At 35.6% G+C, this 25745-nt stretch overlaps 2 protein-coding genes across 8 annotated transcripts in view; one reads left to right on the forward strand and one right to left on the reverse strand.

The window, feature by feature from the left end:
* TCF12 (transcription factor 12) overlaps positions 1-25745 on the forward strand; it is a 418189-nt gene that overhangs the window by 72452 nt on the left and 319992 nt on the right. The window lies entirely within an intron of this gene.
* LOC135268653 (large ribosomal subunit protein uL30) lies at positions 2797-3619 on the reverse strand. The gene has a single exon (XM_064361330.1). It carries the CDS (start codon positions 3600-3602, stop codon positions 2856-2858), a length of 747 nt encoding a protein of 248 aa, XP_064217400.1. The 5' UTR covers positions 3603-3619; the 3' UTR covers positions 2797-2855.

Genomic DNA, 25745 nt, shown 5'->3' on the forward strand with positions numbered 1-25745 from the left:
TCCTGAGTAGCTAGCACCTGAAAATGCTTTTTAAATGACAGTGCACCATGCAGTGTGAAGTATTACTTGCTAAAGTCCCTTCTTTGGATCTTTACAAAAAAACCTGCATAATGTTTCCCTGATGTCATAATGTTCAGAAAAAATGATCTAAAATTACTGTAACTTCAAAACATCAGAGTTCATATTTAGAGAAAATTTTTCTTTTCTTTCTTTGAAGAATTTAGTATGTAAATGTTACTTAGCCTCAGGAAAATCTTTGAATAAAACAGTCCTTTAAAAACAATACCTTGACTCTACTGGAGCATATTGCTTATAAAGAAAAAGGAAAAAAAAAAAACAATACTTTGACTCTAGAAGAGACTGTTCAAACTGGAGTGAATGTCAGTGAAGTAGCAAATACCAGTAAAGTTTTGTGTGAGTTGAGGAAAACAAACCAGTGATCTCAGCGGTGCAATCAGCTCAGCATGAAGCTGGGGCCTGAAGTTTATAATGGAATAAGCTTAGAGGTTATAGCCAGATGTACAGAGCTAACAACAGTTTTTAGACTTCTGTAGAAACATCAAAGTGTATCGCAAGCATTACTTGCCTACTCACCTTCCTACATTTTCCACTTGCACTCATCTAGCTGTATCACTAGAGGGAAGAAAATGCTCATGCTTTTCCCTGGTAAGGACACTAAAAGTCACACTCTTTCCTCGGGGAAATTATAGCCTAGAAGAAGTAGACAAGGCCAAATAATCAGATTACCTTTAAGTTAACTGATTTTCTTGCTTGATTTCTCTTGATTCCAGGCAGATTTTTTGGGTGACTGTGCATGAGAGAAAATATCCAATTTCATGACTTCCAAGAAAGGTTACTTTCACAGACCTCTGAAAAGGCAAAACAGTTGTTAACTATAAAAAAAAAGAAGTTTTGGATTTTGTCTTTATTACATTAAGTCATTTTAAATGTCTGTTCATGTTTTTAGGTGTTCTGAGCTGCTTATCTCATTGGCCTGTTGTATTACTCTGTACCCTAATTAAGCACATTTTATATATTTCTGCATTTGCTGGTATTAGGAACATTTCTTAATGTACAGTTTTATCTCACTAATTTAAAAAAAATACCAGAAAGCATGACAATCCGTTGAATGCAAACTCCTTTTTAAGGAAACTTTGTTTTATTTAATATTTATCCTAAGCACATAGAACATTGTTATACACAGACATTCAGTAATTTTATTATATGAAAATTATAGATGTAAAACTCAGTCTGCAAAAAGGAAAAAGGCTTGAAACTCAGTTATGTATGAATTAAAAGCATTTCCTTTAGGCAAGGATGATTTAGTGCTTTTCTTATCATATACACATAGCTAATTGTCATGGTGCTTTTTGGAAAGGAAAAACAATGTAAGAAGACTGGCTTATGAAAAACGTTTTTAAAAGAGTTGAGCTGTAAGCTTTATTTAACCAACATTTATTTAACATGCACTTAACACTTAATTTGTGCCAGGCTCTGTGCTTGGTTTCAGGGATAGAAGGGTGACATGGATATAGCCCTTCTGGAAGAACTAGTTTGTTAGGATAGGCAGTCATGTGAACAGATAAATAATAATACAACCTGGAAAGTGCTTTAACAGAAATGGTTAAAATGTCATGGGGTTACTTTAAAGCAGCTACTTGTGTCTAGAGAATTGGTACGTTTTTTGCTGGTGTGCTAGACAAAGGCATGTTTAGTGGGGAAGACAGGAAAACGGAAAGGCTCTAGGTTTATTTTATAGTAGGCCTGGGGGCTACTAACTACAGTAGTTGTTTGCAATATGTAGCTATTTACATTTTTAGCAACTATTCAGCATAAGTAGCACATATGTAGTATAAACTTTAAATGGGAAACCATCACTACAATCAAGATGATAGAATGTATATATCATTCTCAAGAGCTTCTCCTGTGCATTTGTTAATTCCTCAGTTCTGTCCTTCTTCACACTCCAATCCTTACTTCCACATGACTGCTAATCTAGTTTGTGTCATAGTAGGTTAGTTTGCCTTTTCTGTAGTGTTTTTTTTTTTTTTTGTCTTTGAGATGGAGCAGTGTTGCCCAGGCTGTTGTTCAGTGGTGTGATACAGGCTTACTGCAACCTCTGCCTCCTTGGTTCAGGCAATTATCCTGCCTCAGCCTCCTGAGTAGCTGGGATTACAGATGTGCATCACCATGCTCAACTAATTTTTGTATTTTTAGTAGAGACGGGGTTTCACCACGTTGACAAGGCTGGTCTCAAACTCTTGACCTCAAGTGATCCGCCTGCCGCGGCCTCCCAGAGTGCTGGGATTATAGGCCTGTGCCACCACGCCTGGCTGCATTTTCTGTAGTTTTTTTTTTTTTTTTTTTTTTTTTTGAGACGGAGTTTCACTCTTGTTACCCAGGCTGGAGTGCAATGGCGCGATCTCGGCTCACCGCAACTTCTGCCTCCTGGGTTCAGGCAATTCTCTTGCCTCAGCCTCCTGAGTAGCTGGGATTACAGGCATGCGCCACCATGCCCAGCTAATTTTTTTGTATTAGTAGAGACAGGATTTCACCATGTTGACCAGGATGGTCTCGATCTCTTGACCTCGTGATCCACCCGCCTCGGCCTCCCAAAGTGCTGGGATTACAGGCTTGAGCCACCACGCCAGGCCCATTTTCTGTAGTTTTAAAATAAATAAATCACACAGAATGCTCTGTTTTGTCTGGCTTCTTTAACTCAGCATGGTTATTTTGAGATTCATTTATGTACCAGTAGTTTATTCTTTTTTATTTCTTTTTTTTTTTTTTTTTCAATTGAGAGCAGGTACTGTTTATTAACTGACCAGCTTAGAAAAATAATCATGGGAGACACCTTAGTTCATTCTTCTAATAAGCCTGTTGATCTGATCCTCCCTGTTGCCTGCATCTCCACCTTCTACAAAATGGGTGGTCTTTTTCTTCATTCCGCCCCGTGGAGAAGATAATTTAAAGGGCCACAGGAAGTTATTTGCTTCTTTGAAGCGTTTTCCAACAGTATAGATCTCATGAATCAGATCCTCCATGCAGATGATGCCATATTTTCCAAGAGATCGAGCAATCAGAGCGTTATCTGTCAGAGCAATTCGTTTCTTTTTGATTTTGCCATAACCACGTTTGTAGATTAGTTCATTTACTGACTTCAGATTTGGGTACCCCCATGCAATATATGGCTCTACAATCCTGAGCATGTTAACTGAAGCCTTGTTGAGCTTCACAAAGGTTCCATTGAAGATTTGACGAAGGCGAAGAAGCTGCAACACCTTTCGGACCTTTGGGCTCACACCATTGATACCTCTGATCCTGATGACAAACGCCAGTTTGGGTTCTGCAGGTACATAGAAGTTGCCAGCTTTCCTTGCCATCCTCGCCATTCGAATTTCAGTTCTGTACATCTGCCTATATTCCTTGTGATAATGCTTCGCTTTTTCATAGATAAGCTTCCTCCTTGCCTTTCGAAGCATCTTTTGGGCAAACTTCTTTCTCAGGCGCTTGATCTTCAGCTCTGCGAAATTCCTTCGCTTTTTCTTAAGGGTTTCCGGCACAGCAGGAACCTTCTTCTTCTTCTCTGGTACACCCTCCATGGTTCCAGCCGGAAAAAAGAGCTCTTTTTTATTTCTTAATTGTAATTCATATATCACAATTTGTTTATTCCCTCTTCTGTTGATGAACATTTGGGTTGTCTCCAATTTGGGATATTACAAATAAAGCTATTATGACCATTCTTATACAGGTCTTTGCGTGACATTCATATGGTAGATGTATCTTTAACATTACTAAGAAACTGCCAAAGCGGTTGTATCATTTTACATTCCCACTTCTAGTGTATGAGAATTTCAGTTCCTCTGTATACTTTCTAATGCTTGGTATGGTTATTCTTTTTAATTTTAAACATTAGAATAGGTTCGCAGTACTGTCTCACTGTGGGTTTCATTTGCATTTTTCTAATTACTAATGATGGTGAATATCTTTCATGTATTTATTTGCCATCTTTTATCTTGTTTGCTGAAATATCTTCATATCTGTTATTCATTTTAAAAATTAGGTTGTTTGTTTTCCTATATTGAGTTTTTAGATTTCTTCATATATTCTGGGTACAAGTCCTTTATGAGATACATGATTTACAGATATTTTCTACTACTTGGTGGATTGTCTTTTCATTCTCCTAAAGAGTGTTTTGAGGAGCAGAAGTTTCTAATTTTGGTGCTGTTCAGTTTATCAAGATATTCTTTTATGGATAGTGCTTTTGGTGTTGTATGTAAAAAATATTTCCTTAACTGGTTACAGGAGTTTTTTCTTATGTCTACTTTTAGAACTTTTTTTCGCGACCGGGTTTTGCTCTGTTGCTCAGGGTGGAGTGCAGTGGCATCATCATGTCTCACTGCAGCCTCGACCTCCCAGGCTCAAGTTATCCTCCACCTTCAGCCTCCCTAGTAGCTGGGACTGCAGGAATAAGCTTGGCTAATTTTTATTTTCTTATTTTTTATTGTAGAGACAGGGTCTTGCCATGTTGCCTAGTCTGGTCTTGAACTCCTGGGCTCAGAGAATTCTCCTTCCTTGCCCTCTTGGAAGTGCTGGGATTACATGTGCCAGCCACTACACATAGCCTTACTTTTAGAACTTTTAAAATTTGGTTTTACATGTAGGTCTGTGATCCATTTTGAGTTAATTTTGTAATATGGCATAATGTATGGATTGAAGTTGTGTGTGTGTGTGTGTGTCTGTGTGTCTGTCTGTCTGTCTGTCTGTCTGTCTATAAGCCACGGTTCCAACACCATTTGTTGAACTGATTGAATAAATTACTCTTTCACAAGTGAATTTCTTTGCATGTTTGTAAACAAAAATAGTTTTTCATTTATAAAAAAGTTTTTTCATGTATATATACATACACAAATACATGTGTATATTTTTTTTTATTCTATACTTTAGTCCATTCATCTCTTGTTTTTATATATTGTCACACTTTCTTGATTCTTGAAACCTTGTAATCTTGCAATCAGTTTGTATAGTCTTCCAGGTTTGTTTTTTTTCAAAGTTATTTTGGCTATTTTAGGTCCTCTGCGTTTCCATATAAATTTCAGTATTCTTGTGTCAGTTTCTACCAAAAGTCTCTGGAATTTTGATTGTAATTCCATTAAATTTCTAGATACATTTGGGGAGAATTGACATCTTAATATTGAGTTTTCTGACGCATGTAGTTGGTATAGCATTCCGTTTATTTAGGTTGTTTTTAGCCTTTCTCAGGAGTGTTTTGTAGTTTTCACAATATAGGTCTCTCACATATATTGTCAGATATATTGTTTGATACTTTATACTGTTATATATGGCATTGTTTTAAAAATTCAATTTCTGAGTAATTTTTAGAATATAGAAATACAATTTTATATAGCGGCATTGTATGCTGTGCAAACTAAATTCACTTATTAATTCTGGTGCTTTCTGTAGATTCCATCCCATGGGCCAATCTTCATAAATGCTCGTGTAGTCTCTGAATAAAGATAATTTTACTTCTTGCTTTCCAATTTGGATGCCTTTTTAAAATTGCCTGATTGTACTTTCCAGAAACTAATACAATTTTAAATAGTGGTGAGAACAGATATCCTTGTCTTGTTATAGATCTTAGAAAGCATTAGTCTTTTATCTATGAGTATGATGTTGTAGTCTTTTTTATAGTATGCTTTATTAAATTGAGAGAGTTTCCTGGTATTCCTAGCTTCTAAGAGATTTTCCTAGAATAGATGTTGGATTTTGCCAGATGTCTTTTCTCTGTTTATTGAGACGTGGGTTTTCATTAATTTGTTAATATGGGGGATTACAGTGATTAATTTTTGATTGTTAAACTAAGTTTGCATTCCTCAGATAAACTCCATGTGTTTATGAGGCATTATTCTTTAAATATGTTGTTATATTAGATTTGTTAAATTTTATTTAGAATTTTTCGTGTATGTTTATGAACGATGTTGCTTTGTAGTTTTCTTGTAATGTTTTTGTCTGGTTTTGACATCAATGTAACGCTGGATATGTAAAATGCAGACATTTATTTTCTAGAAGGTTTGCTTTAAAATTTTTTTTCTAGAGGAGTTTTTAATTTTCTAGATGAATTTTCTTCTAGCTGGTATGTTTCTTTTTTCTAGAAGAGTTTGATTATGATTGGTATTATTTTCCCCCTAAATCTACAACTGTTTGGTAGAATTCACCAGTGAAACCAGCTAGGTATAAAGTTTTTCATTGGAGGTTTTTGTTTGTTTTTTTTGAGATGGAGTCTTACTCTGTCGCCAGGCTGAAGTACAGTGGTGCGATCTCGGCTCACTCCAGCCTCCCAGGTTCAAGCGATTCTCTTGCGCCAGCCTCCCGAGTAGCTGGGACTACAGGCATCACGCCCAGCCAATTTTTGTATTTTTAGTAGAGACGGGGTTTCACCACCACCAGGATGGTGTTGATCTCTCAACTTCGTGATCTGCCCATCTCGGCCTCCCAAAGTGCTGGGATTACAGGCCTGAGCCACCACGCCTGACTTCGTTGGAGGTTTTTAATTACAAATTTAGTTTCTGGAATAGTTCCGGATCCATGTTCATTAGATAATCTCTTTCTTCTTCATTAAACTTTGATAATTTGTTTCTCAAAGATTGTTTATATTATCTAAGTTTGTCAAATATGTTACTTATTTATGACATTAACTTATTATTCTTTTTAGTATCTGTGAAATCTGTAGTGATGTTACTGCTCTTATTCCTGAAATTGATTGTTTCTTCTTTTCTTTATCAATCTAACTAAAAGTTTATCAGTTTTTTTTTTTTGATGTTCCCAAAGAACCAGCTTTTCAGTTCCGTGACTTTTTTTTTCTCTATTTCTCCCCATTTCTTTGACTTCTGCTGTGATTTTATCATTTGCTTTCTCTTGCTTAGTTTGGCTGTAATTTAGTTATTTTCTGGTTTGAGGTAGATTATGAGGTCATCAATTTGAGACCTTTCTTTTTTTCTAATACAGGTCTTTAGTGCTTTGAATTTTCTCCCTAAGTTCGGCTTTAGTGGCATTCCACCAAGTTTGATATATTTCATTTAGTTTAAAACATTTTTTGTTTCATTTTTCTTTAACTTATGGGTTATTTAGAAGTGTGTTATTTAGATTCCAAATATTTTGGGGGAATATTCTTTCCAGAGATATTTCTCTTATTGATTTCTAGTTTGATTGTGGTTAGAGAACATGCTTTGTATGAATTGAGTCATTTTAAATGTATCGAGCCTTTTTTATGGTTTCAAAAATGGTTTGTTGTCTTCTACAGCAGGTGAGAAATCTCTGGCTTATTGGGTCATATCTTATTTTGAATTTTATTGTTTATTTCTGGTGGCAAGTATTATTTGGATGATAATATTGTTGTCCCTTTTTAAGTCTGAGACTTTGTCTACGTTCTCCACATATCCAACACAGTGCCTGGCACAGGGTAGGTGATCAAATATTAATACTTGTTTATTCAAAAATATTTGAGCATTTACTGTGAGCCTGGCATTCTCTTTGGAATATCTGGATGAAAGATTGATTTCTGCTACTAATATAATAGCCTGTGAGTATCCATTGTTTCCATGCGAGGCTACAACTTTCTAATGGTAGGGCATATCTGTGTCTCAAAAACTTAAACTGAATTTTCAGTCAGTCTGTCACCTGTGATGTGGAATGGCACAGCTGAACTCCCTTAAAATCTTGAGAAAAATAGTGCTCTCCCTTCCTTAGTAGCTGTTAGCCGTTTCATGTAGAGAGAACAAAGTTTCTGTTTGATGGCAACTGTTGAAGTACTAGGAATGTTTTTTAACCACCGAGGTTCATGAAAAGTTGAAGCAGTAATTCAGTTTTTATAGGAGAAGCACCTTACATACATATTAAATCTTTTTTTCCCCAAGAGTCTAGTCCAATATAAATTGAGAAACTGGGGACAGAGTTTAATCAATATTCAAGTTTCTTGTTTTGACTTGACTGTTTAATCTACTTATGTAAGAATAATTTTTCCATTCAGGTATCAAATGCTTATTTTGTTAAAATGGTTGCATTTGTTATTTACTGTTTAATAAAATTGTTTAGAAATTAGTCATGTATTGGTGATGGTTCAAGCAAAACATTCCTCAAATATTGAATTAGAAATTCACAGGCATCTGTGTCAGTTGCTTTGGTTTACAGAAAATGAGCAAGATTATTGTTCAATTTTTTGACAACTTGAAAAAAATCAAAATAAATAGAGCCATTGTAAAATTCTTAGGTTGGTGCAAAAGTAACTGTGTCTTTTTGTTATTAAGACAAAAATTGCACTTACTTTTGCATCAACGTAAGATTACGTTTTACAAATAAAATCACTTTGAGTTGTAACATTTGAAATTGCATTTGTCAAATAAGTAATTTATTTGTATTCTGACTTAGTCCCCAAATAGTTTGAATAGGACTATTTACTCAGTACAGAAATGATTAAATTATAATTTCCTAATGTTGATATAAATTTCTTTTTTAGAATAGTGATTTAATTAATAACATATCGAATTTGGTTTGAGTCATTTTTGCAATAAAGTTGTTTTTGTACGTAATTTTGAAAGTCCTATGCAATGTTTGCAGCAAAAGTTAGTCTAACAGAGATTTCTGTTGATAATTTCAGGTATTTTGATAGTTATATCCTAAAGTGCTTTTCTTGACCCAAAGCCTACTCTATTGTAATTTTTTTTTTTTTTTTGAGATGGAGCCTTGCTCTGTCACCCAGGCTGGAGTGCAGTGGCACGATTTTGGCTCACTGCAACCTCTGCCTCCTGGGTTCAAGTGATTCTCCCACCTCAGCCTCCCATGTAGGTAGGATTACAGGCATCTGCCACCTTACGCGGGTCATTTTTGTATTTTTAGTAGAGACGAGGTTTCACCATGTTGGCCAGGCTGGTCTCAAACTCCTGACCTCAGGTGATCTGCCTGCCTCGACCTCCCAAAATTCTGGGATTACAGGCATGAGCCACTGTGCCTGGCCTACTCTAGTGTACTTTATCCCAGTTCTTTGATAAATAAACCCTTTCCCCCTCTTTAATCGTGATTCTTTTTAAAATTTATATTTGGATTCTCAACCTGTAAGAATTAGTTTAAAAAAATTAATTTGTTAAATAAGTGCCTACAGTATGCTAGCTAGGCATTGTGCTGATTGCTTTGACGATGATGAAAGTGTATTGGATATGGTCAGTGTAGCTCCATACAACAATAGATGAGAGAGAAAACGTGTATGCTGTACTAATAATTGTAATACAAATATATGCTGTTTTGAATTCTTATAAACATCTTAGAAAAAATACCTAGAAAAAAAAACTCTTAATAAGCAAATGGATTAACATGTCTGCTTTCTAAAGTATCATGTATCCAACCATATTTTTAAAGTAAAAACCACCAGAATACAGGGTCCATAGTTACATTTGTGTAAGCAGCCTTAAAACTGCATAGTCCAATATCTAGCACAGCACAGTCAAAAACATAGTATTATGCATATAGTAAATGTTAATAAATAAATGTTTGGGAAATGACTGCCTGTGAAAACTTATTTTTGAGGCTTATATAAGTAATGTAATTTACAGTAGACAACTTTCCTCATGTTTCAAACTGCTGGTCATTACTAATTAGTGGGTTGAGAAAAAACTTTAGTGGATCTCACACAGCATGGTAAAGAAGTAGAATAGAATGGAAGCTATGAGAATGCATCATATGTAGTTAGAGGATTGTTTTTATGACATTTCCGTTTGTTATATAAATATGTTGTATATATATGTATGTTATATGAATACATGCTTCTGTACACTAGATGGTGATATAAAATATATTTAATGGTGAATTGTGGTCAAAAACTTGGAAAGCCACAACTTCAGTAGTTAATTTTAGCTACTTTTAAAGTGCAGTTTCTCTTTACTACTTTGTAAGGTGTGAAAACAATTGAATTTGCATAACTGTTGCCTGATAGGTTTAGTTGTTGTCAATGCTGCTTGGCAGAGTGCTCTATGTTGTGGTTTAAATACCACTCCAGATTTTCCTTTGTTGGATAAAAGTCTATTATCACTTTTTTTGTTCTTAGTTGACTTTAGAGTCACTGATCTTCAGTTGGTGTTGGACAGCTTCCGTTGAAGAAAGAAAACAGCTTTATTGGCAGTGGGGGCAATCAACATTATTATCATATCAACAATAATTTAACATTATTAAATAAAAGATTCCAGAAACATGAAGGAAAAGACTAGAATGTAATTATGTAAAAAACAAACAAAAAGCAAACCCAAACCACCACAGTTCAAGTAAGAGAAAATGCTTCCAAATAGTGATGTAACTTACCTAGGCCTCAGCTTTCTCATTGGAAAGAAAGAAGCGGTTGTTACTAGATGATCTCTTAGGTTACCTTCTGATACAAAAGTGGAACTCTTGAAACATCTTTATGTCTCTTTGAGCTGTGGAATCCTACCAAATATTTAGAATGATAATGTGAACAGCTTGACTTTAAAGAATTCAGTTCAGTGAGAACTCCTAATGAAGTGGAAAATAGCTGTGTTATGTGTGCATTTATGACTTTACAGTAGCTTGTGTCTAGACTGTTGATTTGATGAAGTTTATACAGAAGAATTAAATACTCATGATTTGTATATTTAAAAAATCTTAAGAGTTTTCCTGGAAGTGAATGTTTCTATGAAGCACATTTAATATATGTTAAGGCCAATTTTTTTTTTTACCCTCTGTACAATCAGTTTCTGAAATTGTAATGAAAATCAAGTACAAAAGATAATCCAGCATTTAAATACTCTTTATTCTAGCCTTTTCTATTATAGTACTTGTTTTTGTTTTTTATTGTCATGGTATTTTATGTTAACTTGAGGACTAATTGAGCATACAGAAAACTTCTTCAGCTTGGGAATGTGGGGCTATATAACTTGAAAAGAGATGAAAAAACAGTTTCTTTAGGTCAGAAGTATTTTACATCTGGAAACACACCCTTGAACTCTGGCTGTGGTTTTTCTACATGTGCCATTTATTAGCAGATATGTTCTTTATGAAATTTTGACAGCATATGCTGCTTTTTTTTCCTGAGGAAAGCTATAGTTCTAGGCAGAATTTAGCTTTGTTGGTTTCGATTAAGGTGTTAAATCTTTAGTCAAGTGAAAATATAAGGATAGGGGGCATTCTTAACTTAAGTACCAGGCTTCTATGGTTTTTATCATTGCTTTATTTTTTAGAAAGAGTGTTTTGAGATATGTGAAAAGGGGGAACTCTGATTAAATTTGAGTTGGACTCAGTATTTTTTTTTTCATTGGCTTTCATACTTTAGAACATCTGCTTTGTAATATGAAAGGAGGACCCTACCCACAACCTTCTCTCACCCTTTTGGGTGTACCTACTTATTTTTAAGTAATCTTGGCTGTGGACTATCAAATACTGTTTGATACCCTGTATTATAGCAAGTAGAAATTGGTACAGTTGTGCTAGGCTGTGCCCTATGTTTCAAGGAGGAATTGGGAGGCTTGGACAATGTTCATATATGTATCATAACTTGGTTCCTGGGAGAACATGAGATTGCTATGACAACAAAGGTTGTTTGAAGGCAAAAATCTTGGCAGAGTGGTTGGATCTTTTGAAGTGCTGGGTGTGTTGATAGGAAAGGATCCATTCAGTAGTAAGCATATAGCTGTTGGCTGGCAGTCAAGGAAAACAAGCATTTAGTTTTAGCTTTAACTTGACGGCAAATATATTTTCAGTTTTCCCCTCAATGCTAATTTTCCTTCAAAACATTTATTTGTATGAGGTTTTCTCTTAAGTATACTGTTTCAAGAACAAGTTTCCAAGCATGTACAATGTAATGTTTTAGCTGGCCTAAAATTGTCTGAAGTTTCGGTAAAATCAGTGTGCTGTAATGCATTCTGATATGAATGGCTCCCAATTTTAAAAGAGTAGATAAAAATCATTACAAATTACTCAGCTTAGAATTTGGTATTGCTTAAAAATTAGTAACAAACAAAAATAAATTCCCAAACTCTGTGATCTGCCTGCTGTTTTCAAGATCCTTATCTTCACTCATCAGCTTTCTTTCTCTCTCTCTCTCTCTCTCTTTTTTCCATTCTGAATCTCAACTTTCATTCATGGTTTTGCTGTATGGCTGTTCATGCTTGCTTCCGGCCATTACTCAAGATGTAGTTCCTGCCTTGTCTATCTTCTCATTTTCCTGCCTCTCTAAACACTACTCAGGTTTTACCTTTGTTGTTAAGTTTCCCCTGACTTTTGTAACCAACAGAGATTTCTTTTTTCTCTAACTCTTGATTAACATTTATGTATTGAATAGTTTGGAGCTTAATAAGATTTTACACATTTAACATTTTTGTTTATGTGTTGTGTGTTGGACATATTTCCTTAGTAATAAGTTTTTGGTCAGAAGTTGTGTACTCCACTCTTGTGCCTTATAATAAAGGACCAGGCATATAGTTAATACTTAGTAACAACTAGTTGATTGATGGTTTGAATTTTAAAAAATCATATTCAAATAATAGAGCATTTATTTAAAATAAGTTGTATAAGTAGTCACCACAGAGAATGTCCTCTATCAAGGATACTCTTATTTTTAATATTGGTACCAGAGCCAGTGATAATTTGTATAGATCTTTTCCCAACCGCTATTCTTCATTTAAACTGAAGAACCCAGAAAATTATTTAGGTAACTTTTTTTCAGTTCTCTAAAGAATGACACTTAAGTAGTAGTATTCTAGATGCTCAGGAGATGCCTACAGTGGATGACTAAAGGCACTCACTAGCACTTAATTCTTATGTGAAACCATTCTTGAGAATGGGACATATAGTATCATTTCTGTATTATATTCAGTTTCCACATACTTTAATGACTTGACTGAATCTTTACATTAATTACATTATTCTCTTATTTTTTCCCAGAAGTAAATATTGGTAAAAATGCCAAGGAAAGTAATTCTAGGGACCTGGTGGAAGTTTTGCTATTTTGATTTATTAGAAAATATTGAAGCGGTAACCCAGTTTTAAGCAATACTACTGTATGCAAATGTAAAATATAGTTCTCACTTTTTAGACCTATGTATTATAAACAGGATGTTTTTGGTACTACAAAATCTTTTTGAGATTTTTCTCTCTACAATCTGTAAATGAAGAGGAAGTTGAAAATAGCTGCTGAATCAAATATTTTGAGAAATTTTTTCATCCTGTTTGGAAAAGAATCACTAGTTATTTGCATGTATTTTATATCTGGAAATGGTAAATTTCATGATTTTTTAAAAGTAATTATTCATTAAAGAAATACTTAAAATAGGGAATTAACCTCAAAATCACCACTTGCTCTTTGATTTTGTTTACTGAACAGGTTTAGGGAAATGTCTAGGGCTTAAGGGAGTGCTAAGGTCTTTTGGGTCTGTTAAAACCTTAGGGATATTCCCCACTTGCAGGATAGTTATTATTATTTTAATGCAATTCTAGTAAAACAAAAACAAAAACAAAAACAAATTCTTGCAATTATTCATGATGGGAAATGGTTTGATGGTTAATAATTCACATACAGTTATTCACTGACTCCGATAGCATGTTGCATATAGGTGAATTTTCTTGAAGTAATATTTTGTATTAGTGATTTTTGATTGAAATCTTTATAAAATGTGTTACAATTGCATTTTATTGTTTTCTAAAAGCTTACTAAATATCTGGCTTTATCAGGAATACAGTCATGAATATTTGTTGTACTTTGTATAATGAGACCATGTAGTGATAATTCATAGTCTTATGATGAAGGTTGAAAGGAATGTTTGATTATATGCTGATCTTTTCCACGTTACTGTACATTTATTTGTAGCATTTTGATTGTTTGTTTCTTTGTTATCTATAGTTATTTCTGAATTTGTCACTTTATGGTTGCCTTATTATTTTTTTTAGCTTTTGTTTAGATTGGCGCAAAAGTAATTGCAGCTTCTGCAATTACTTTTTTTTAATTTTTGAAATGGAGTCTTGGTCTCTCCCCAGGCTGGAGAGCAGTGGTGCAACCTAGGTTCACTGCAGCCTCCGCCTCCCGGGTTCAAGCGATGCTCCTGCCTCAGCCTCCCAGGTTACTGGGACTATAGGCATGCACCACTACGCCGAGCTAATTTTTATATTTTTAGTAGAGACGGGGTTTCACCATGTTGACCAGGATTGTCTTGATCTCCTAACCTCGTGATCCACCTGCCTTGGCCTCCCAAAGTGCTGGGATTACAGGCCTGAGCCCCCGCGCCTGGCCACCATTACTTGCAATGGCAAAAGCCACAATTACTTTTGCACCAACCTAATATTATGCTGTATAATCTAACCTGCTAAAAACCGACCCCCTAAGGGTAATAAGTTAGTTAAGCCTTGTTAAAATCAGAGATGGTATTGATATATGACAAGAGACCATGGGAATGGTTTTTGCTTTTCTTGCGGAGAAGAATGCATGCGCTTTGTTAAAGCTCTTTTCAAACCTTATTTCTCTGTTAGTCTCTGGGTGTAGTTGATTGATTGCGGTTGTTTGATATCTGACTACCAGATACATGGGCTGCTGTTACTTTTCCTTCAGATGATTTTGATATTAAAAAAATCTTAACTTATTTTTTTCTCATGTAGCAAAATTTGAGAAAATATAAAAGTAAATGGCTTACATGTATTCAGTGTGTTTCAACCTGAACTGTAGTGTCAACAATTATAAATTAAGATATCAATAACTTACTAAATAATAGAAGTATTTTTGGCGTAAAATGGACTGGGCATGGTGGCTCACGCCTGTAATCCTAGCAGATTGGGAGACCTAGGCAGGGGAATCACTTGAGGTCAGGAGTTCGAGACCAGCCTGGCCGACATGGTGAAAACCCATCTCTACCAAAATACAAAAATTAGCCAGGCATGGTGGCGGACACCTATAATCCCAGCTACTCAGGAGGCTGAGACATAAGAATCCCTTAAACCTGGAAGGTGGAGGTTTCAGTCAGCTGAGATCATGCCACTGTACTCCATCCTGGGCAACAGAGCAAGACTGGGTCACCCTTTCCCCCTGAAAAAAAAAAAAAGGATTAAGTTGATTTGGTTTCATAATTATTGATGGTGATTACAAATATTTAAATAAACTGGATTAAATTATAATATACCTTGATAATGACTACCTGCCAGCTTGTCCTGGTGTGAAGAAGTTATTCTGTAAATGCAAAGAAAAAAAGAAGCACTTAAGTCAAGATTTTGATTATTGAGAATAAAGACTGGGTTGGCCACTTGAGAAATACTTGTGGAGAACATTTTTTGGTACTGGATAGAACATAATTAGCTTACTGATTTGATGGTTCTGTGTAGTTCCTGAAACTCTTGGCTTGTGCCTGCCTTTCTTTAACTCTGGCTTCTTCTCCTCCTTCTGTTTGTGTATCTGTTTAATTCATTGAGTGAGAAGGATAGGCAGATCTGTGTCTGCCAAGGACCAGATGTACTTCTTTCCTTACTCTTGGTTTTTTGCTCACTTTTATATATAAGGGATTAGTACAAACCCAAAGGAGAGAAAGTAGAGGATCAGATCATTGGGACTTATTCTGGGTTCAAGAAAAATTAACAAATTGTTAAGGATGGCGGGGCCAGGGTTGTACAGCTTAGCTATACTAGGATACAAATTGGAGATCAAGTATCAAGGCAGATACTTTTTATCCATTGGAGCTTTTCTTATCTGAGAAGAACTTGAACATAGTAACCATAGTAGAATTGCCAGAAAACTGTGAATGTTGTTTTATATCAAGCTAGTTAAGTAGAGTAAGTTGTCTTTTAGCTAGATAAAAAATATCATTTTAGTTTCTCATTGATTGCTAATTGATAATTAATTAATTTGTTTATTTATTTAGAGACAGAGGCTCGCTCTGTTGCCCAGGCTGGAGCATAGTGGCTTAATCTCAGCTTCACTGCCACCTCCATTTCCCAGGTGCGAGTGATTCTTGTGCCTCAGCCTCTTGAGTAGCTGAGATTACCAGCACATGCCACTACACCCGGCTAATTTTTGTATTTTTAGTAGAGATGGGGTTTCACTGTGTTGGCCAGGCTGGTCTCAGACTCCTGACCTCAGGTGGTCTGCCCGACTCAACCTTCCAAAGTTTTGGGATTATAGGCGTGAGCCACCACGCCTGGTCAAGAATGTAATTTTGATTCTTGTTTGGTGGCTTGGGTTTCATAAGAAAAAGCTGAAAAAGCTGGTTCTCAGTATTTTCCTTTGCATTCGTTCATGTTACCGTTTTTTCTTTTTTGAGACTGGGGTCCCACTATATTGCCCAGACTAAAGTGCAGTCGCTGTTCACAGATCATTGTAGCTGCTGCAGTCTTGAACTCCTGGACTCAAGCAGTCCTGCTGTAGCTGGAACTGCAAGTGCATGCTTCTGTGCCTGGCCTCATATCACTTTTATAGCACTAACCTAAGATTGCCTTTCAGTCAATTTGAGAAAGATAGCTATTTAGTCGTACAAAATGGCTTTAGCTTTTACTCTGAGTGAAATGAGAAGACTAATATTAGTGACAATGACATCTCACTTGCATTTGTGAACCCCAAATATCTGAGACAGGTTTCAAGTCCATTTAGAAAGTGTATTTTGCCAAGGTTAAGGATGTGCCAGTGACACAGCTTCAGAAAGTCCTGATGACATGTGTCCAAGGTGGTTGGGGTACAGCTTGCTTTTATACATTTTAGGGAGACGTGAGACATCAGTCAGTATGTGTAAGATGTACATTGGTTTGGTTCAGTAAGGCGGGACAACTTAAGGTATGGGCTTTCAGGTAATAAGTAGATAAGAGACAAAAGGTTGTATTCTTTTGAGTCCTTGATTAGTCTTTCACTGAGTAGGTAATTTAGTCTGGCTCAATTAATCCACATTTTTCCATAAACAATGGCAGAGGAAGCAATCATATGCATTGTCTCAGGTGAGCCTCATAGGGATATCTGAGTTCTGTTTGTCCTTTGTCTACAAGGAATTTCCTTGTGGGCAAATTGTGAGGAAGGTATGTAGCTTTTTATCTTTGTAGCTGTCTTATTTATGAATAAAATGGGAGGCAGATTTGCCTGACACAGTTCTGAGCCTGAGTTTTCCCTTGGCTTAGTGGTTTTCGGGTCCCAAGATCTATTTTCCTTTATACATTTCAGTAGGATCACCCTGGCTGCTGTGTAGAGAATAGGGTGCAAAGAAGAGACCAGTTAGGAGACTATATAAGATGTGATTAATTGAGGATATTGGGCCCGTGCTACATAAAGAATGGAGTTATTATTAATTGAGAATGAAGAAAACTGGAGGAACAGGTTTTGGTTTCTTTTTTTGACACATGATTGGGTACCCATGTTTAGATACACTATACTATTAGACATCAAATTGGAGATTTCTTTTTTTTTTGAGACGAGATTCAGTCTGTCATCCAGAGTGGAGGACAGTGGTTGATCTTGCCTTACTGCAGCGTCCATCTCCTGGCTTCAAGCAAACCTCTTGCCTTGGCCTCCAAAAGTGTTGGTATTACAGGTGTGAATCACTGCCCATTTGGGAGATATTAGTGGGGTCTTGGTCTGGTCTTGAACTCTGGGTAGAGATGTGAGTGGGAGATACCAGTTTGGGAGTCATCTGAATATATATGGAATTTAAATCTGTGGGATTGGAATGAATGTTAGGAGTATAGGATGAAGATGAGATCAGAAGACTGTGTATGCAGTTCAGCATTTAGAAGTTGGGGTAATGAGCAAAAGACACTTGAGAACAGGCATATCCAGAAATATAGATGATCTAATGGTGGCTGACTATGGGTGTGGTTTAAGTTTCCTCCTATTAAGAGTTAGATGGAAGGAATCCTAAGCTACATTTAGTCTGTCTCATTTTGTGAATTAGATTTTTAAAAAAATGTCATGGGGACAGACCAGTGGAATGGAATAGAAAAACTGAGGTATAGACCTAAGAGCATATTGAAAATTAGTATATAGTAAACCTAGCATCTCAGAGCACTGGGGTAAAGGTAGACTTTTTAATAACTCGTTAACTATTTGAAAAAGAGATTACTATCTTTGGCCCATTAAATGGAACAGAGATCCCAATGTAAAAGAATGAAACTACGAATATAGGAAAGAATATATGGATGAATTCGTCCATAACTTGGGGGTAAGGAGAGATTTTTTTTTTCTATATGACTCAAATCTCATTGTAAGAAGAGGAAAGTCTGATAAATTTGACTATGTAAAAATTAAAGATAAGACTTTTTGCATGGGGAAGAAAACTAATTACAAAGTCAAAAGACAGACATTGGAAGAAAACAGCTGGGCATGGTGGCTCATGCCTATAATCTCAGCACCTTGGGGACTGGAGGCAAAAGGATTGCTTGAGTCCAGGAGTGTGAGACCAGCCTGGGCAACATAGGGAGACCCTGCTTCTACAAAAAATAAAAAAAATTAGCTGGGCATGGTGGTGCATATCTATTGTCTCAGCTATTCGAGAGGCTGAGGTGGGAGCATTGCTTGGGCCTGAGAGGTTTAGGTTGTAGTGTTTGTGCTGCTGCACTCCAGCCTGGGTGACAGAGTCAGACCCTGTCTCAAAACACAAACAAACAAAAAACTAAGAAAAACATTTATCACAGAAATAAGGGCTATCCTTCATGTATAAAGAACCTTTAAAAATAGAGGGTGGGCCAGGCTTGGTGGCTCACGCCTGTAATTCCAATACTTTGGGAGACTGAGGCAGATAGAGCACTTAAAGTCAGGAGTTCAAGACCAGCCTGGCCACCATGGCGAACCCCTGTCTCCACCAAAAACAAAAAAAAAATTAGCCTGGTGTGGTATTGGGCACCCGCAATCCCAGCTACTAGGGAGTTTGAGACATGAGAATCTCTTGAACCTAGGAGGCGGAGGTTGCAGTGAGCCAAGATCACACCACTGCACTACAGCCTGGATGACATAGCAAGACTCCATCTCAAAATAAAAATAAAAATAAAAAATAATAAAAGTGGAGGGTGGAAAAAGACAAAACAGCAAGACACACAACAGAAAAATAGGTTAGAGTTATGGACAGTTCCCATATCATGACCTGAAGTACTATTTCGGGTTTACTTTAGAATGCCCTTGGCCGAGAGGAGGGGTCCATTCAGTTAGTTGGGGAGCTTAGAATTTTATTTTTGGTTTATGCTGGACGAAGGGGTGATTCATACTCTTTTGGAGTGGGAAAGTATAAGATTTCATCATGCTGCTCAGACACTACATAGAATGGCACACAATTTTAAACATATGAATTCTTTATTTCTGGAATTTTCCATTTAATATTTCTAGACTCTAAGAAGTCCTCCCTTATCAGTGGTTTCACTTTCTGGGGATTCAGTTACCCTTGGTCAACCAAGATCCAAACATTTTTATGAAACGATCAAAATAGACAAATACATAAAGACAAAGGAGATTAGTGGTTACCTAGACCTGGGTGGCAGAAGTAGATGGAGGAAGCGGGTATGACCACTAAGGATATGGGTTTTTTAAGGAGGGGGTAGTGAAAATACTGTAAAATTGCTTGTGGTAATTAGGTGGTTGCACAACTCTTAGGAATATACTAAAAACCATTGAATTGTGTATTTTAAATAGGTGAATTATATGGTATGTGAATTTTGTCTCAATAAAGCTGTTATTAAAAGAAGGGAGTAACCTGTGCTTAGTGATTTACAGCTCACAAGGTTTTTCTCCGTCACTGAAATGTCTGTGATTCATTCCTGTGCATTGCTAATCCTAATGCTAATTAGTCCAGCCCTTTTGGAAGGAACTTTGGCATTATCTAACAAACCTACATATGTATTTACCTTTGATCCAGTAATGGCTTCTGGGCATTCACCCTGAAGATTTGCTCCCAGCGATAAAATAATACATATTATTTGTAATTGTAAAATACACTTATATCTAGGAGATGACCTAGATGTCAGTACATTAGAAAGTGATTATATAAACTATGATATAGGCACAAAATGCAGATGTGAAAAAGAACAAGGAAACTTTGATGAATTGATACGGAGTGATTTTAGAATTGTATGATTAAGTACAACAAGCAAAGTATAAAAGAGCATCTATACCATACTTCCTTAGGTAGGAAAGAAGCCAAGATAAGATAATATACATCTGTCTGCAAATGAGACATAGAAAAGAAAAATGAGGAACCACAGACACAATAAGTAGCTTTAGGGTAGAAAGAATGAGGGATGGGAATCTGATGAAAGGAAAAGGAGGAGGTTGGGACAGTACTGAGTGTACTTTTGTGTATAGTTCTAACTTGGAGCCATGTTCATGCTTCTCAATATTAAAATCACAGAGAAAAATCAAAATAGACTAAAACAGAGAGAAATGTACTTATTTGTATTTCAACTGAATAATTTAATTATGGGGGAGGTGAACAAGCTAGCATGACTTTTGAGCATAGTGTTTGGACTATATAGCTTCAAGACTGAAGACAGGAGTAACTTTAAAAAATACTGAACTCTAGTTTGTAGGCTTTCCTTTTTCCTGCAGAGCTACGGGCTAGCAAATGAAAACTATGTTCTGTGGTATACCAGGATTGAGCAAGTAGGTAAATATTTTATGGCTAATAGTTGCCAGGGATTTTATTGTTGGAGGAGGGAGCTTTAAAAGTAGAAAGTGGGAAGACTTGCAGGAAGAGATCCTGTAATGTTCCACTAGATTTCAAAGTATCAATATAAACTCATTTCCCTTCCTCTTCCCTCCTTCCCATCTGTCAGCTGATCATCAATCAAAATAGTTACAGATGAGACAGGTGTGTACATATATGAATGTGTATGTATGACTGTGTATGGATATACATTTATTTCTACGCTATATCTGATAAGACTTACATAAAGCATTGACAGCTAAGTCAGGAGTGCTCAAAGAATTATTGGGATGGGCAAAAGGACCCAGGACATTTGTGGGACTCCCACTGCCTTATCTTTGATACTTTTAGCATCTAAATAAATTATAATAGTCGTGGCTTATAACTCATTAATAAAATAAGAATCTATGAGTACATACAGATGCAAATAGATGAAGTGGGCAATGTTCCTCTTTTGTAGTCAAATACCAACTAATACATATAAAAGGAACAATAGATTAAGAAAATTACCATTTGGCAACCATTATGGTAATAATTGATTCAGGCATTGATTAGTGATTGATTAATGGTTGTTAAAAACTAGCAAAGTGAAACTTTGATGTGTAACAAGATATTTACATAGATTCAAGGTACTGCCTCACAAGATCCTATTTCCAGAGAGAAAGTTGTAACTTTACAGTAGAGAAATTTTGCTGACAGGGTTGTAACCATGTGATTAAAGTTTTATCAGTAAAGGGACAAGTTGACACACATCTCCTGATACAAAGCACTGAGAAGACACCATCACTTTTGTGTTATTCCTCCCAAAAATGTAAAAGCTGAATCTAATCATGAGAATGAGACAGACTCACATTAAAGGACTTTCTATAAAACAACTGAGAAGTACTCCTCAAATACGTCAGTATTATGAAGACAAAAATTTAGGAATTACTCAGATTAAAGATGCCACAAATAAGTGCATTGAATGTACTGGGATTTTATTTTGCTGTGAAGGACATTATTGGAACAATTGGTAAAATCTGAATAAGGCCTATATATTAAATGGTAGTATTGTTTCAATGTTAAGTTTCCTGGTTTTGAAAATTGTATTTTGATTTTAAGAAAATACAATTTTTAGGAAACACACTGAAACATTCAAAGTAATAAAGTATCATGTCTGAAACTTCCTCTCAGATGGCTCAAAAACGTATGCAGGTAGACAGAAAAACAGAGAGGAAAAATGGTTATAGCAAATGTGATTTTTTTGAAAAAGAACAGGATAAAGTAATTGTGGTAAAATGTTACCACATGTGGGATTTAGGCGAAGACCCTATGGGGATTCTTTGTACTACTCTTGCAGCTTTCCTGTACTCTGCAAATTATGTCAAAAGAATATGTTAAAAATGATACTTTATAAAAAGTTTAATGAAACTGCATATGTTTTTGAGAGAAGGAAGAATAACAAAATTATTAAATATCCACTTTGTTAGATTCTTTGAGAGATACTATGCAAAGCACTTCTGTGTGCTTTAATATTTACAGCAATCCTAGAGGTTAGACATTAGTTTGTAAGTTTTTATATAGGCAGAAAATAAGAAACAAATGGGTTAAAAACTGGTATGAAGTTGGAAAACTAATAAAGGCAGAGTTAGGATTCCAGCCCTAAATACATATGAAATTAGTTTTAAAACTAATTGTAGTGGTCTCCCCCTACCCAAACAATTGAACCTTAATCAGATCAAACGTTTAAATTCACCTACTAACTTACTAGTTTTACAACTAATTTCATATGTATTTTTTTCTCCACCAACCTTTTACTTAGATCTGCTTTCTATTGATTTTTAGCCAGTAAGTTTTATCATTCATTTAGAAGCTATCTTTGCTTTTGTAGTTTAGCCATTTAGAGAATGTATTTCATACATTTAAAAAAAATGTTAGCCATGTGGCTCTTTAGTTTTGAATAGTAGACCTCTTTAAAATATATTTGGTTTAATTTTGTAAATGTTTTCCCATCATTTTCTTTAATGAAAACATTTGCAATATTCATTAAATGTTAGTAAGGGACAGCATATGGCAAACATTTTTAGCTTATGTGCAAATGGCAACAACATATTTATAATATCTTTTGTCATTAGTAGATTAACTTAATTTTGATATTTGGGTTTATGTACCAGTATCTAGCTTATGGCCAGGATCTAATAATAAGGATATGGTAACAGGTCTTTAAAATATTAGTAATCAGAATGCTTTTATCCGTAATTGACAAAATATAGTCTAAAGCAATAATTAAAGCTGAGTGACTGAATTTGCTATTAAACCTTGTATTTAAAATAGTGATAAACTTTCTATATAATTCCTGTACTCTGACAAAGAAAATACTTGTGAATGATAGGTCTTTTAATGATTGTTAATAACTAGCCATATGATGATTGAATTTTCTTTTAGCAATTTCAAATTATTAGAATCTCATTATTCTAAAAAAAAAACAAACAGCAAATTTACCTAATAAAGTCTGCCTAGCTGTATTATCTTTGTGAATGTTAAAAAATGAAATATGCCAGTGGCTAGGTACATGCCCAAAACTAGGGTTTTGTTTGTTTGTTTGTTTCCTACTATTTAATGTGAGGCACTTCTAAGCTTTTTTTTTTTTTTTTTTTTTTTTAAACCAACCAATAGCCAATTACAAGTAATAATTTTAATAAAACGTTAGGTTTTAAAAGACAAATTTTCTTTGTATCTAAATTGAGGTTCCTACGTATTACTTCTCACTAAATATAGTCAGATACTTAGGCAAATGGCTGGTTTTATATCTGAGGCAAGAAATGTAGAAGACAAGGATCGAACATCTTGTCACACTGGTTAATAGGAAGCTTTTTTTTTTTTTTTTGAGACGGAGTTTCGCTCTTGTTACCCAGGCTGGAGTGCAATGGCGCGATCTCGGCTCACCGCGACCTCCGCCTCCTGGGTTCAGGCAATTCTCCTGCCTCAGCCTCCTGAGTAGCTGGGATTACAGGCACGCACCACCGTGCCCAGCTAATTTTTTGTGTTAGTAGAGACGGGGTTTCACCATGTTGACCAGGATGGTCTAGATCTCTTGACCTCGTGATCCACCCGCCTCGGCCTCCCAAAGTGCTGGGATTACAGGCTTGAGCCACCGCGCCCGGCCAATAGGAAGCTTTAAATGCTACTGGGGTTTTTCAGAAGGACTCCGGGTCCAATTTGAAAAACTAATAGCTGACTAAAAATGGAACAAGTTAAACAGGAATAAAGATAATATTTGCAGTGGATTGAGCCACATTGTGTATGTTTAAGTATATGAGTTCATAATGCCACTTTAAAAAATCACTGGTTATACTAGTGGAGGATGCTAATGAAATAGTCATTTTTTTTTAAAGTGGAAAATGGAAGGAAAGAATTGAACATTCATTCTGTCTTTTTTATAAGAACTGTACCATTGGACAACTAAATAGGTAAAGAGAAGTTTCTTTTTATAGAAGTATTCTGGCTAACAAATGAGGAAGGAATTATAAAATTAGAATGTCACCGTTTTGTATTTAAGCCCTAATAAATCAATGAATCTAGGCTTTGAGCATTATGAATACCAATATTACCAGAAGAAAGACAGCCAGACACATTTGCTTCCTGATGTAAGATATTACCACCTGTGAAGTGGTCTCCCCCAACCCAGACAATTGAAACTTAATCAGATCAAACATCTAAATTTACCTACTAACTTATGGGAATTACTGAAGAGGAAAATAGTAAATAATAGCAATGAGATACAACCTTGCTGTTAGTAGCAAGAAGAATAGAGATTGTGGGACACTGAGTAGCACAAACAACTAGTTTCTACCTCTGTCCACAAAATCTCAAGGAAACAATATGAGGGGACATTAATGAATTTAAATAAAAATTTAGATCCTCATTTGGACTAGCCACATTTCAGGTGCTCAATAGCTATATGTAGCTAGTGGCTACCATATTGGACAGTGCTGATTTAGAACGTTTCCATCTTCGTAGCAAGTTATATTGAGCAGTTATATTAGTTTCTTAGGGCTGCCATAATAAACTACTACAAAATGGGTGACTTAAAATAACAAATTAGTTCCTTGAAACTTTTTTGGAGGACGTAGCTTCAAAATCAAGATGTTGCAAGGTATTGGCAGGGCATACAGAGGAAGATAGTTAAAAAAAAAAAAAAAACAGACCAGGCATAGGTGGCTCATGCCTGTAATCTTAGCACTTTGGGAGGCTGAGGCGGGTGGATTGCTTGAGTCCAGTAGTTCGAGACCAGCCTTGGCAACGTGGCAAAATCCTGTCTCTACTAAAAATATAAAAATTAGCCAGGCGTGGTGGCATGTGCTGTAATCCCAGCTACTTGGGAGGCTGAGGGAGAGGTTGCAGTGAGCTAGAGGTTGCTGTGAGCCGAGATCATGCCACTGAACTCCAACCTGGGTGAAAAGAATTAGAAGATGGTTAATTAAAAATTTTGATATTGTGCTTGTAAAATTCAACAAAAGGAAAAAGAGTAATCTGTTTTTGGCAATTGAGTATTGGCTGAATGTTAGAAATTTATCTGTTCATGTTTTTAATACCTTATGTATACTGATGTTAGGAGACTTCTGTAGAACTTCTCAAATTTTAGCACACATCAGAAGCACCTGGAGGACTTTTAGAAACAGACTGCTTGACTTTATCCCCAGAATTTTTGACTTACTGGCTTGCTGATAGGGCAGACAATTAGAATTTGTATTTCTGACAAGTTCATCTGATCTGATGCTACTGGTTGAGGGACCACTCTTTGACAACTGCTGCTCAATAATTTAAAAAAATTAAAAAAACTAAAATATTGATGTATGGCAACTAAGATCTGTCTTTGATGCATGAAGAAGCTATTCTCATTTTAGTTTATAATCAGTTAAATGTATATTAAAAAGCATTCATTTGTTTGATAGAGAATCATTTGGAATCTTAAGTCTTGTGTTTGTAACTTGGACAGCTTCAATACTCATATGATGATTTCTATTTTGTTTCTCAACAAAACTGGGTTCTTTGTACTTTATCAAGTAATAGTAGTATTCATACGGATGAGAATGAACTTCAGAATTAGTGAAAATAGTGAAAAGA

The sequence above is a fragment of the Aotus nancymaae genome, unplaced genomic scaffold (assembly GCF_030222135.1).
Source record: "Aotus nancymaae isolate 86718 unplaced genomic scaffold, 86718_ANA_hifiasm-v0.15.2.pri h1tg000041l, whole genome shotgun sequence".
NCBI classification, from domain to species: Eukaryota; Metazoa; Chordata; class Mammalia; order Primates; family Aotidae; genus Aotus; species Aotus nancymaae.